At 30.2% G+C, this 15,863-nt stretch overlaps 2 protein-coding genes across 3 annotated transcripts in view; one reads left to right on the top strand and one right to left on the bottom strand.

The window, feature by feature from the left end:
• Nucleotides 1-2,035, top strand: part of LOC111088807 — an 8,029-nt gene extending 5,994 nt beyond the window's left edge. For both annotated transcript variants that reach the window (XM_022399845.1, XM_022399844.1), the window contains exon 5: nucleotides 1,340-2,035. In XM_022399845.1, coding sequence (XP_022255553.1) covers nucleotides 1,340-1,533 — 194 coding nt within the window. In that variant the 3' untranslated portion in view covers nucleotides 1,534-2,035. The remainder of the gene's footprint in view (nucleotides 1-1,339) is intronic.
• A 6,929-nt stretch (nucleotides 2,036-8,964) lies between these two features.
• LOC106471220 (calcipressin-2-like) overlaps nucleotides 8,965-15,863 on the bottom strand; it is a 13,815-nt gene continuing 6,916 nt past the window's right edge. The window contains exons 2-4 of the mRNA XM_013931811.2: nucleotides 14,217-14,390; nucleotides 11,273-11,447; nucleotides 8,965-10,543 (exon numbers count right to left, since the gene is read on the bottom strand). Of these exons, the coding sequence (XP_013787265.1) occupies nucleotides 10,365-10,543; nucleotides 11,273-11,447; nucleotides 14,217-14,390 (528 nt within the window). The 3' untranslated portion in view covers nucleotides 8,965-10,364. The remainder of the gene's footprint in view (nucleotides 10,544-11,272; nucleotides 11,448-14,216; nucleotides 14,391-15,863) is intronic.

Genomic DNA, 15,863 nt, shown 5'->3' with positions numbered 1-15,863 from the left:
TAACTAGTGTGCGGACCATTTTCATTTATATAGTGCTCTGTGAACACAAATTAGTTAGCATGAATCAGTTAAATGACGAAAAATTAGGTGTCTATTTACTTGTGACCACTCAGTGTATATATATGCATGTAGTACATTATGAAGCTCCATATAAACCACTGACTTCATTAAAATGATTGGAATTCAACGGTTATACAGCCGCTGTTAATTGCTATCCTACACAATGCGCAAGTATGCGTTTATTAATATAGCCCAGGTTTTTACTACAATACTCACAGCCATTTTTGCTGTAGGCTGGCAGAACAATATTATATAATTACAATAAAGAGGAACAAATGGGCGATCCCTATTATGAATCACTACCTTGGTTCATGATATATATATCTATAATGTTTAAGATTTCCAATAACTAGAATTATTATTGATCAACAAGCCAACTTAGTTTTCCGTTCTGTTTCGAACAATGACGGAATAATTCAAGTAAAATAGTTAAATACAGAGACGTTCTTTATCAAATGCTTCTTGTATATCTGGGATTATTCTTTGTGAAATTTGAATGAACTTGATACATTAAACAAAAAGAAAATATGTAAAATATAAACGGGAATTGAAAATAGACTACAGTTAATTATTTCTAAAATTAAAAAGTTAAAAAGTGGAATCTTAACCTCAAACAACTTTACGTTTTTCCTGTAGAGAAAAATGGGAGCCTGGGCGTGGCCTAGTGGTTGCGTCCCGTTGGTCAAAAATCTCTCTCTCTCTATAGGTTAAGGAATATACATGCGTCAAGATAAAAGTGACAGTCAAAACCCATTATTCTATTAGAGTTGTCCAAAAGATTAGACAACACAAAATTAGGGAGAGCTAGTGTAGATTGCTATTTTTGTAACTTTGCACGAATATTCGAAATATACAAACTTAAAAAAAAAGAAGTTACCAAAAGTCCGAAAATATCTTTATAGGCGAGAGAGACACATTCTATTTAATTTTATATTCTTCATCGTTTTGTTTCTCAAATTACGTTATGTTTTGGATTTATATGAAATTTACTTGTTTCATGTAGGTAGAACGTTTGTAAGATGTTTTTCGTGTCAGCTGTATTGTAGAGAAATATAAAGGAATGCCACTCGATTCTATACTTCTAACGAGAACGTGCTTTGTATTTCATAATTACTATAAATGACAAACATTTTATAAAAGTAAATGCAGCATTTGTTGAATTAAATAATTGTTAAATATTGTTCTGAGTTGGAAGTGTTTTATATTGTACTCATAAGTTTTTTGTTTTGTATCAAGGGTTATTAGATAAGGATATATTGACGACTTTGTCACACCGTAGGTAGTTTAAACCTGAACCAGAAATCAGAGGCTGCAAACAATGGTGCGCATTCCAACTCGTCGGGTCGGAATTTTAAACCCGAGAGCATGCCTTGTCGAGCTCACGACGGTAGCGCCATCTATTCATCCAACCAACTTGAAGGCAAGAGAAATGATTCGTCCTATTCTCTGACTTCTGAAGAATTCGATTTTTAAGTTATTGCAAAAATCTATGGATTTTTTCATATAGCTCTGCCGCTTATCGAGTCACCAATTAAGTTATGAAGTGAATGTCAGATCGTTATTCTAAAACTTAGAGAAAACTAAATAAGTTATCAGTGAACCCGTGTATTGTGCTGATTAACAATTCAAATTAATAGTAAATAAACAATTCTGTCTCAGCGATATTTCTCCCACTAACAGTCATTTAGTAATAATCCACTGACGCGCTATAATTAGTTATTATGTTGTGCTAGATAATGAGTGTTAGTAGACTATGTGGTATTTTAGAAAATAAAAATGTTCAAAATTGCATGATAAAATTGTGCCAGATCACAGGAAATTTCATTCGTAAGCGGTTAAGTCAAGAAACAGTCAAATCTCGAAATGTTTCTTATCTCGGTTGATTCCAAATTAAAAATGCGTTTGCTTTTTATTATACTTAATAGGAAATACAAAATTTTAATGAACTGTATGAATGCAATTATATCACAGTGACAGTCGGGTTTTACAAAAGAAACTTTAATATACATTATATATCTTCAAATTTTATCTACTATCATTACCGTAGCGTATTATATGTATATTGCAAAAAGAAAAAAAAAAGGTAATTTGTGTTTATTAAAATTTTTGATTAATTCTAATCGAATAATATAACCAAGTTTGTTAATTCATTATACTAGCTTCAGAAAGGGGGGGGGGAGTTGAAGTTTTTTATCATATTTTTGTATTATATCCAAACAATTTCAAATAAATGAAGTGAAATTAGTCTACGTAAGAAATGTTTTATTTCTAGGTTAGATTTCTGAGTAGATTCATCTAGGAATATCACATAATGATTAATAAGGGCAAGTATAATAAAAATAAATAAATTTTACTCCGTCACTTCATACATAATATGGCTCCATAAAAAACGCCGATTGTATAGTGTACAAAACATTGAGTATCTATATGTTACAGTCATCTAATGTTCATCTATTATTGGTTGATAATTCATGTTTTACCCTGTACTTTAGCTTTTTTAATAGAACACCAAATATTTGTAAAAAAAGCTAACTTCAAGGGGTAACGATAACATCTTTTACACTAGAATTATGATATTTGTTAACTTATGTAAAATATAGAAGAAACAAATCAACTTTTCAATACCTGTACGACCTTCGCAGTAACTTATTTGGTATTCTACAAAAGGTTTGGATGTAATATAACAAGCGGTTTTTTGTAGAGTGGCAGAGAATAATAATAATTACAAACGGGTCGTTTTGAGAGGATTTTTTTTTCCTTGCGAGTCTAACGTGTGCTTTTTTGTACATTCTTATATATGTACAGCCTTAGCAGTCAACATTAAAGGTTTTAAAGTGTTGCCTGATCTTACTTTACTGTTTAAAGTGCTTTTTGCCCAAATGTTCTATTAAGGTTTTGTGCAATTCCTGTTATGAAAGCAAATCACTATAATTATGTTAGTCTGAGTCAAAGTGGAGATAAATGTTTTTTTAATTTTAAGTAACTCAGTTTTTGTAGTTTTGACTTTCTTATTTCATTACGTTTTGTAGCATTAAATCTTTCTATATTACTATAGCTAGCTAGGTTAGGTATATATCAGTTACTACTTGTCTTTATACATTTTTCTTTTTATTATACTTGCTTGTTTCCTTTTCATAAGCTATATTTTTGCATGTCAGTAATACATATACCCGATTCTATTTTATTATTCATCAGAATCTTTACCAACCTACCCCGAAATCTAATTATATGCCCAAAGTAGTGCATCGTCGCTTTTAAATATACATATATATATATACTAGTATTTTTTCGGTACAAGAAAGTATCATTGCGACCCAAAACGGAAGAGTTCTGTGAAAGCATTAGAGAGATAAGGTTCGTCATTTTTTCTCTACGATAGTCTGGAAAAGTCACTTACATATTTATTTAGATGAAAATTCGTTGAAATAGTGAAATTTTGATTCAGTCCATAAACAGGGATATAGCGATTTAGGCGACTTTATAAGTACAATAAGCTTTAGTTTTGCTCAGCCAATACTATAAAACAGTCGATGTTAATATCCAGACATTTTAAAGGTGGTTTTTATGGGCGATTTTTATGGCCGCCACTTTATTTCATCACAGTCCCTACTATTAAGTACTACTGTACTTAATGGTAAAACAGCTTTATATTCAGTCACTTCCATTTTTTCACATGTATCACTACAAGTTTTCTACTTTCAGTAACTTCTGTTAGTTAAAAATTAACGCAAATGACACATACGAAAGAAAGTTTCTTCACGAGAACAGAATACCATTACATGATTAGTACATTCAAATATGTATGTCAAATAATGCATCATGCAACTTCAGTAAAATTAAAACAAGTATTCTTAGCAAAGGTGGCAAGTTGGTCATCTTACCAGTTAAATAATGTCAACTGATGTTAACATTTTCCTACACTGTAAATATACTTCCGATGGATACTCACCTCCACTCAGTAGTCATCTATATTCAAACATTGAGGCTCTCAGTTAAACTCGCGTGTTTCCACGTCATACTGCTGCATTGTGGCATGCAAATATGCGCGAAAAGACCACCACCACCCTACACTCTACTGAGTGGAAATGGTCACAGCTGCTAGGAAGTGGTTAGTTGCAAGGACTCTCATGCTCCATTAAAAGAAAAAAGGGTGGAAACGCATTTGGGTTCAAAACTAGGCATGGAGAATGGGCAAAGATCCTCTGCCTGCTTTACTCATGACAGTCTAATCGGATCGGTCCTTATTTACAAGAGTGAGCACAGTGAAGATACCTTGAGCGGTTTTGTGCAACATCCTATCTTGTGAGTGAGGTCTGTATTAGGCTATGATGGCCCTACACTGTGGAGATTATGGTTGAGTATACCCTGACAGGCAACAATTGCCACTGAGTGGAATCAAGTATGGCATAAGAAGGCCCTATAAAATTAAGAAAAAATTATCCAAGCAGAGACAGTAAGAGGTGCAGAGAAAGGTTACTGAAGGTAGCCCATAGCTCAATGAACAATGCACGGATACGTAAAGGAGATAGTGTACGACAAAAGTGTGAAGGGTTGTCCACATGCCAGCCCAAACAATCTCCCCCCCACTGAATGATTGAAATGAGAAACCAAAAGATTATACAAGATGCCAGATTTGATGTGAAGATACCTGGAAATATCAACAAGCATCCCCATCCAAAGAAGAATATGCAAAAGAGATAGGTCGATGAAGCCATCCAGTAACGGTAATGGAAAAAATACTACAGGTACAAGAAAGATTAAAAGGAATGAAGAGAGGGAATCAGGAACCATAAAAAGGGCCAATATGGACCAAAAAACAACAGACCAAATGGACAGGACAGTGTAGGCGATATCTGGATTTGAGTGAGAATAAGGATGAGAAACAGATGGAAGAGATAGAGGAGTGAATGTCCTGTCACACACACACATGCACTGTAGACTTGTTAGGAAGAAAAGCACGATCAGGATAGAAAAAAGCATGTGTGTGTTGGAAATGAATTTGGGAAGAATCAATGGCATAAACGACAGAACGTTGACATCCACATGCAGAAAGGAGAAAATAGATTGTAAGGAAGATGGTAAAAGGAACAGCAAGTCAAAAGTTAAAATGGGAGTGTAATGGCTTGGAGAACAATATTCAGGTCCTATTCGGGAAGGCAAGAAGGACAGGGAGGTGAAAGAAAAAACTTGATGGTAACTGAAAACCAGAAAATAGTAGAAAGAGCTGCCCAGTAACCAGTTGAACAGCCACACCAAGAATTCAGAGAGATGGGGAAATGAAGGATGAAAAGGGGAGAAAGAATGATGTGGTAACCAATGGCAAAAAAAATCACTATTTCCACTGATAGACAAGGAGAAAGGATAGTCTAACAGAAAGGGAAAGAAGGAAGGCCACACGCAAAGACAGTCTGGAATTTATAGCAAGGGACCAGATAAATCCAATGCATGAAGTTCAAGTGACAATATGTCTGCTGTATGGCAGAGAAAAGAACAAGATTAGAGGAGAGGAAAGATCTATGGCTTACCTTTCTACATATTTTAATATGATATAATGCATGAATTTAATGGGTCTTTGCACTTTGCCCACTGAAACTTTAGCAAGTGATGTATTATGCCATATTATTCAATTACATGCAGCTAACATCAATATTTTTTGAAGCTTGTAAAATAGTTACATTAAAAATAGTTAATTGGTATAATGACTGGTAATATTATGTATTTATGATACACAACATCAAAATGAAATGCTGAAAGGCTGGAGGCAAACTATAAACTAGTCCTTTTTAAAATGTAATTTACATTATTAAAGTAAAATCCAATATATGCATTTCGGTTTAAAACAAATAAAAACACTTGACTGTTCATATGCCCAATCTATTGAACTACGGATCTTTTTCATACCTTTCTGGTTTAATCCCTGCAATGAACTGGCTAAGATATATAATCCTATTTTATAACACATATATCACTATTTCTTTCCACTGTGCTTATAATTTTCGTTGTTTTCTGAATAATAATGTTGAATTTCAGTACAAAGTAACTAACAACAGCATCTAAATTCATGCACCATCTGAGAGTAGACCCAATCTTAAATACTATAAAATATAAATTAATTGGTGCTAAATAAAAAATGTAAATGTTTTTGGTTTTAATGACTGGTTTAAAACTTGAATATCATCACATACATGTATTTTCAAAAACTATGAAACAACTTGTCTAGTCTTATTTCTGATATTACTACTGATTTAATGAAAAACCTCTCAGCCACTATTTCATTATGTACATGGGGTATGGGTATAATTCACACAAAAAACATTAACTGGGTAAAAAAAAATATTTTGAGGTAGATTATCAGGTTTTATTTTATTTGTTGTTAAGCACAAAGCTGCATAATGGGCTATCTGTGCTCTGCTCACTTTAGGTATGAAAACTTGATTTTTAGCATTATAAGCCCTCAAATAGCCACCATGGGGCATCATCAATTGAACATAACTAACTTAAAACAGGATTAAATGTTAGATAACATGATTAAATGCAAATGCTAAATCATATCTATTACTTATGACCTCAATATGATCCCAAATTTTGACACTATTATATTGTTTAATATTTGACAAGTAGCTCTGACCTTCTAAGACAGAAAACAAATAGTGGTCTAAGTGAAAAAATTATTTTCAATAATATTAAGTTTTTAAATATGCATGCCAGTGATACATGTAGTTTCATTGGTAATTCACCCATGACTTGAGACAGTAACAATACATTTTATTCAGATACATGCTGGTACTCACAGTCATCCAACATCTAAGAATTTTACTATTTTTCCCATAATTCTTTACACATACATAAAAAATCATCACTTATTCATTGTTTTACCAAACAAATCCAGGACAAAATATTTAACATATAAATATTACATTTACCAAAGATTACAATAAAACATTAAAAGGAAATTAAAAACTACTGAAAAATATAAATAAAGCATGTACAATTCATATATAACAGCAAAATAACTTATGAGAATGGCAAAAACAGTACTATTCAAAACAAATTATTAAATAAAATACAGTCCACATAAATACTTGATATAACAAAGATATCAAAAAAAGAAAATATTTCTTGAACTGTTCTTCACATATCTAATTTGAACTATAACACTTGTGTTATTTTCTAATGAAAATGAAACATAATTCATCTGTCTACATCTCTATTTCTATAAATTGAATGTTCTTTGAAGGAAGACACACATTTGCTGAACATAGATTTAAAAATAATTTCAAAACATTCCAAGCCAAACCTTTCCTATACTTTATTTCATTATTAAACAAAATCTTTATTAGAATTAGTCTTTAACTATTAGATTATTTATAGGTACTAAAGCTATCATGATCTGAAACAACACATTATAACTGGAAAGAGTACACAAATTTTTGTTTCAGTAAATAGTTTTTATTCAAATAACATGTTTCAATAGTTCTAATAACAGTGCAATTTCATTATGTTTAGTGAAAATTAATCAAAATGAATAATGTCATGTAAGCTTTCAAAAAGTAAACTAATTTCAAATTTTTAAGATCCCCATTTAAAAATGTCAGCCTTTTAAGAATCCAAAAACAAACAGACATTTAGAACCCCAAAAATCTGACATTATTAATGATGTGACCATAGATATGTACAAAGTAACAAACTTGTTATAACTGTCTCAGTCTCTGAGGAAATTAATAAAAAAAAAGAAAAAGCTATTCAAACACTGATAACTGACTCAACAAGAATTTATGTCAGCTGTTTGTAGCTCATACAATCAATATATTTCAACACTTCTGTCGTAAAATACCATGCATAATAAAATACCAAAGTTATCTTTCCTGAAGCACATATTTGTAACATTGTGATCTTAACGCAAGAACAGAAAGCATGACAGAAAATGTACAGTACTAAATATACACAAAAATAAAGATACATTTTTTCAGATTCTTGTTTTCAAGTATAGTTTATTTTAAACATATAGATATATCAATTGAAATTCCAGGGAAACATAATGTTTACATAAAGATACATACTAACATTAACAAACTTTTAGATTGATAAACATTTCTGTAGTGGTACAAACATACTTCTATTACTATTGATTTAAACCTAAGGTTAAAATACACTTATTTTATGCTTTTCTTGTCTAAGACTATTTGACACCACATATTGTTATATGTAATAACAACTTAAAAGTTGACAATAAGTTACTGTAATAAGCTATACTATTTTGGGAAATTATTCTATGACAATCTGAAATATATATATATATATATATGTTTCTATTGTTATTTAAAAAGAAGAAAAAATAAAAGTCCACTAAATGATGAAAACCTTAAATGGCCTTAGAATTGATTTTAATACAAATGTTACCCTCTGAGTAGGATGAGATGATATTCCCAGGATTTTAGGACTACCAATACTAGCCATAAATACATAAAAAATATGGAAATAAATCTTTCAAAACTTTTATAGGCATGTATTTAATATTCAAACGTTTTACTGTGATGTGGTATTAACTTAAAAATTAAACCCATTTCAGTCACTTTGCTTTCACACACTAAAGAGAGAAAATACATCTTTCTAGTTAAAAAATGAAAAATAAAACATCAAGGAAATATGCTAAGTTTCAATAATCATAATACAAACATTTCTGTAATCAGTTTACAAATAAAAATTGGAAACAAACAAAGGTCATATTCTCTGCTTTAACAGAATTACATAGATGGTGGAACTAAAAAAATTCATTCCTTACTTTATATATATCATTTATTACTATCTTCTAAAAACATACTGAAACAAACATTATAATCTTCTGATAAATACACTAACAATAATTATAAATATTTTAAAAATATAGTTACTTACACATTTTTGACTATTAATAAAACAGAATTTTAATAAATTACTAGAAACATTTAAGATACTGAAAGTGTAAAAAAATCATCATTAGGTAAAAAGATGTAGAACCATACAAATTCTGTTAACATACATCAACCACGTGATTCTTACTTTGTAATACCAAATAAACTACTAAACATAAAATTAAATAAATAAAACATTCTCACAATATTTATGGAGTTACACATTTTTAGTGATTTTTCACCAAGGTTCTTACATGGCTAATAACTATTATCAAACCTTAACAACTGAGCTGGAAAAATTAAACTTATTATTGGTAATTGAAATGTATTTCAATTATTTATTAAGAAATGTTATTCATGTTTATTTCTGTAATTATATCAACACCATAGCTGACATAAACACCAGTTAATTTATTTGTTTAAAGAAATTACATAACATAAATAATTTCTATATTTTACGTATTATAAGTAAAACATAAATATAATTGATAATGAAATGCATTCCTACAGTGAAATATATTTATCAGATAAAAACAGAACATGCAAAACACATGAATAGTGGTAATAAAATATTTTGAGCTCCACTCTTTTACAAAAGAGATTGGGATAGTTTAAATTAAGAAATTTCTTTTAACACATCAACAAACACCTTAACAATATTATTCAAAAATAAAAAACTTTAATTTACAAAAATCCTAAAAAATAGCAAACTCTTCTCTTCCTTTTATTTAAGGACCCAAGTTCTTTTTATTTATCAACCATACTAGTTCAGAAACTAAATAATCTCATTTCTTTATTTTATCTACTGACATTTAATATTTTAAAATAATTTATTGTATACCTAATAACACTATACAATATTTACCATGCAGAAGTTTTTTTTTCCTGTAACTTGGGAAATTTTACAACACTGACTTATGCCTAGCTCTAAACTATAAACTAAAATGAAAACACTGCATCCTCAGTTCACTCTAAATAAAATTAGCCTGTGCTATTCAATAACTTTCTTAGGTACATATGAAGAAATATAACTTTATACGTACAAGATGGAGAAAGTTTACAATTAATAATGCTGTACTTCAAATTATGCACTAGGAGTTCACAGCTTTCCATACTATGAATTATTTCATTTTACATCCAATTTTTTCTAACATATTAATGTTTACAATTTCTACACAATTTTTAACTACTCTTCAGAAAATTGAATGAGAATAAAGAAGTTGAAAATTAAACTTTCAAGGTTATTTTCATCCTTTTATTTTAAAGTTGGTCATCAAATTTATAACATATTTAATATTATGTCCAGGTACCATAATATACAACTTTCAAGTAACTGAGAGCTGAAAACTTGCCAACTTTGAAGTACTCACTTAACCCTAATGCTGATCTGAGAGTCAATACAATTTCATCTCCTTAATCAGTAGAGGTGGGAGGAGAAGGGCTCTCCATCTCATCAAGAGAAGGTGTTTTTCCGGGACATCGTGTATGAACAATTTTGAGTTTCGGCTGTGTTTTTTCTTTTTTCTGTTCACAAACATGGACAACTATTCCAGGTTGAGAAGTAGATGGAGGATGAAGTTCATGAACCCCACCTGGAAAATATTACAGTTTCTTTTTAAATTTACCTAACATTTACATATAATTTAAACAAAATCAAAAGTCAAAATAGCAATATGCAGCCATTATATACTATGGGTTATTACAGATAACATTGCCTCAAAAAAAAACAACTTGCACAAAATGAACAGTCATTTTTATAGGCAGTTTCATCTAAAGCTGCATAAAATTTAACATACAACAGCTGATTACACTGTAATTGACAATACTACATAGACTTTGAAACAGTACCTGCCCATGGAGCTGGTTTCATTACAATATATATCTAGTAACTAGTGGTAAAATGGGCTAAGTAGGAAAGTCAGCTAGCAGAGTTAAAACTGGAGATTCACAAATTTATAGACAACAAGATATAGTACTTTTCAAATATTTAAGCTTTATTATTACAAAATAAACAGGACACAAAAAATATCATTAAAACACTTTTTTTTTAATATTCATTATAGAAATACCGCCTTTTTATACAAAGAAATATGTGAAAAATTCTACTTGCACTCTAGATTTCTGAGTGAGTACTGAATGCATTATATAAACTAAACATTCAATACAGGTTTCCATTATGTATTGTGTTAAATAACACAGACAAAAATCTTTCTACCTACAAAACCCCTACTCTCAAATACTGGGTAAAAATGTGGTATTGAAATATGAAACAAAATACTTGGATAGAATTAAATAAAAAAAAGAAGCTAATTTCATCATACCAGGTGTCAGATCAGCAATTGCAGATAACAGGTCATAATTAATGGCAGGCTGAGCTTCACCAACTGGTTCCCATCCAGGAGGGGGTGATGCAGGTGGGGAAATGAGAAACTGTTTCTCTGGAGTTGGGGGTTGTAAATGTGTGTCCGAAAGATCAGATTCTTTACTGCTACTTCGCTGGTAAAAACAAGTATTTAGATACAATTAACTTAGTCATCAAACAGAAAATATAATGCTGCATTTTAATGGCTTATCCATTCAGATATCTTTTAATGGCAATAATAATTATTCAGATAATCAATAAAATATACAGAAACAATATTTCAGTTGTCTAGCTTAATTGTATAACAAACTGATTTCTTGTATACTTAGCTCTTAAATTTGTTCCCTCTTTATATTTCTCATAGGATTTTTAACTCCAACACAATAATGAATATTTACATATAGGTTCATACCCATATGATTGTCTTTAAATTAGTCAACAACTTTGAACAAAGTATAATTTTTTTATATGACAATATTTAAATTAATTAACAACTTTGAACCAAGTACAACTTCTTATGTAAGGGTATTTAATCAGATATCATACAAATGCATGAACAATCAGTGCCACTGAAAGACTAATAAGAGAATGCATACAACTTTAACAAGTACTGAGCTTTGACCAACCATGGAACCAAACTGTTAAACATGACAATTGAAGAAGCACTGTACTATAAGTACTTAGGCTAATAACTATCTAACATTAAGAAAAAAGTGTTTAGTAGTAGTTTGACACCATAGCTACAGCTGGGTGATTAGTGAAATAAGCTAATTGACTTATTGTCGGGACCATTAACTGATTACACTCAAAGGATTAAAATTCTTTGTTAATCATAAACTGTTGTACATGAAAATTTATTTTATATATATATATATATGTAATGTAATATTAAACCTGTGACAGGCTGAAAATATGATTAATACCATTCTATAGATTTCTCCCTGCAAATTTTCATAAAACTATTCTACTAAAACTAAATAAACTAATTATTCTTTAAAAATAATTGCCCTTAGATTTTATGTGACAAACAGTAAGATTCTTAATTGACACAGAGTGTGACAGATAAGATGTAATTCAGTGAAGACAAATTGCTTCCAATCCTAGAAAAACAGACAGTACAATGCTTATTATTTGGCAAGAACTGTGATGATACAACATGATCTCTCTGTAGAGAAGGAAATAATTCCTAAAGTGTAAACTGAAGTATCATAAAAAATATTAAAATCATGGCATTATAAAAATTCTTTAATTACAGACATTAGGAATATTTTTCTATTCCCAACATTAGCATCAAGAATTTAAAAAATAATTAAAAATTCAAAAGTATAAAACATATCATAAGCTTTTAAGCAAGAAGGTTAGCATTTTTCTCCACTGAAAAATGTATTTCCAATAGATACTTACCTCCTCTCACAAAATAGCTTTTCTCAACTAGCACTGCCCTCTATTGGCATAAATTTTCAATGCACTTCACTGGTCTTCCACTTCCTGCTTCTGCATATCCACATGCAAATAATCATGCAGCAGCTCTCCACCAATAGGATCACAACACCACTTCTACCATAACCAATGCCCTCTTCACATCTGAACTCATTAATCACTTCGAGATTGGTCAGAAACCTACACCATATATCATCAGAAGTGAGGAGACTAGGTGGGAAATGTGAGAGAAGGTACGCATCTATTGGAAATACTTTTTCAGTGTAGGAAAATGCTAACTTCTTATACGATATCTTACCTTTTCTTACAAAGTAGCTAGAATCCCACATTGAACTGGTGGAGGGCCAACTTACCTGGGACACTTTTTTTTTGCTGACCACTGTCAATGACACTTAATCCTACTTTTTTTTTTATACTAATCATAGTAGTGCATTAAATCATTTTTATTTAATTAAATGATACACCAAAGAATATAGAATAATAGCATGCAAAAGCAGACAATGTCCCATAAGTATCACAATTTTTCTGGCTTTCTAACTATACAACAAGAGCTGTCACAAAATCATCCAAGCTAGTTTATATCTTTCCTGTGGGAACAAAGCTTGTACTAAAAGAGAAATTTACAATTCTCTGAACAGAAAACAACATAATATGATACGCCATTTGATAGATAAAACCCTTGGCTTTCAATTGGTTATAAATAATATAGTATTAAATGTAAGAGAAAACTATTAAAAAATCCTGAAAAAGAGGATGTAACAGGTGGGTTTGGGTCAGATTTTCTATTTGATGGCTCTGTAACCAAACAAAACTGAATGCTAGAAAAATTATGCTTTATTTGAATGATGACAATATTATAGTCAGTAATTTACATTACTTTTCATACATATTGAAGGGATGGTAAATAAATTAGAGAAGAGGGGGATGCCTAGAGAAAAAAATATCACATTTCTCAAACTTGGGGAAATTGCCTTAATTTAAGAACTTAAAATTTATATAATATTAAAATATGGATTATTAGCTACAATTCTGTTTCATACAGTGTGGCCCACAAGTACATTTAAAGATTGCCCACACCCTGGAGGAAGTTATACATGCCTGATCAAAGGTAATGAGAAATAATGGCAATATTTTGATTACTTGGAAAGTTGGAATGATTGAAAACCCTAATTTTGATTACCTGCATAGTTAAAATAATCTTAAAAAGTAAAAAGTGCAAACACTTATTTCAATTACATGACTATTTTCATTAATCGATTTAGTCATAATTTTGATTAATCAATTATGTGACACTAATCGATGAAAAATTCAATAAGAGATTTTGTGAAGTATCACTTATACAAATAAATATAAAATATGACATGAATCACATGAGATGTTTAAATAACTCATATTCTTAGTAGTTACTAGTAAAATATGAAATCTTTTGAATTTTAATAAGACTCGCTTTTAAAAAAAAATACCTGTGCATAGTAGCAGTTGATTAAGTTTTCTCCAAATTGAGACTGATGGCAATGAACCTTTGCTTTAGCAGCAGATTCTTGGTTCTGGTAGTTGACTCTTGCTCTTCTGAAACTCTTGAAATATTGGAACGTTGTATCTTCTTCATATTTCTTAAACAGTTCTTCAAAACTGGCCTTTGGTGGGAATTAAATGTTATACATTTGAATAATTTCCTATTGTAATAACAAACACAAATAAGAATGAACAAGGGAACAAACAACCAGCCATTCAACTGATTACCAAACTTACCCCTTACCCTCAAGACACAGAAAACCAAATTTTGACCTTACCTTCAAAAACAACCTCTTAGAAAGATAAAAATACCAATAAAACTTTGATGGAATCCAAGCCTTGTCAGCACAGGTAGTAATGAAAGGCAAAAATACTCTTTTTGAGAACATTCCCAAGATTAAAAAACAGAGAAATATTTTTTATTATTTTGAGAGTTTAAGCAAAGGGTGATATGCCTTAAAATTGAAAAGAAAGGAAAGATTGTTTTTATTTCTAAAGAAAATTTTTTTCTGTGAATTAACTATTAAAGAACCATGTAAGAGATGGTGGCTGAAAAATAAAAATTTAACTTGATTTTCAGAAAGCATTTGACAAGGTGCCATGTAAAAGGCTTGTCATGGGGAATAAGTTGGCTCAATGGATAGCAAATTGGCTGATTGGAAGAAAGCAGTGTTATCTTAAATGGAGTTTAGTCCAACTTGATTAATGTAACAAGTGGGGTACCTCAGGGCTCAGTGTTAGGACCTTTGTTCTTTTTGATAGAAATAAATGATATAGATGAATGATGCTGATGCTTTACAAAAAGATTTGGATAATTTAGTGAGCTGGGCAAATGAAAGGCAGATGGCTTTTAATTATATTAAATATAATTAAAAAAGGAAAATATGCAATAAGTAGGACAAATGTCTAATCCTCTACACACTCGCATGAATCTGCATAGGTCTCAGAGTAAACATAATGTGGTGAATTCAGTTGAACTAGAACATTTTTGAATTCATTCCTTTTCTTTAGTTGTGATTACAATTTTAGAAATTGTGAATATAGAAGCAGATAGATTACAAAAGGAAAACTTTTATATTCTTAAGTATAAAATGTTATATTCTTAAGGTTTAAATTAAGACTATAATGGCACCACTGCTATAAATTTAAGAAATAACAACTGTATTGGTAATTTCTTTTGTCTAAATAGTATCAATAAAAATGTACAAAAAGAAAAACTAAAGGAAAAGGTAAAATTTTAAAAAGATAAAGGTAAAAAAAAAAGGTAGAGATTTTTTAGATAATTCAAATATAGATAATGTGCAGAATTTACCATGTAATTATTACCTAAATTCCTTGGCAGACTCTTTTCATAAACATGTTATTACTAGTAATTTGGATATACTAAAAATAACTCTTTACAGAAATCATGGGAAAAGTTAGCTAATACAGAATAGCTACAAAATGTAGAAAAATAGATATATCAAATTTCATAAAGAGAAACATAAATGATTATATTCTCAAACTTAATTATTCTACATATTATCTTCCAAATTGGTTTCTAGAATGGAAATATTATGTGATTAATATATTTAAAGATAAATTAGCTTTTATTG

This window comes from Limulus polyphemus, unplaced genomic scaffold, assembly GCF_000517525.1.
Source record: "Limulus polyphemus unplaced genomic scaffold, Limulus_polyphemus-2.1.2 Scaffold4478, whole genome shotgun sequence".
Lineage (NCBI taxonomy): Eukaryota > Metazoa > Arthropoda > Merostomata > Xiphosura > Limulidae > Limulus > Limulus polyphemus.
The sequence above is the reverse complement of the archived record's forward strand: the minus strand, read 5'-3'. Positions and strand labels throughout refer to the sequence as shown.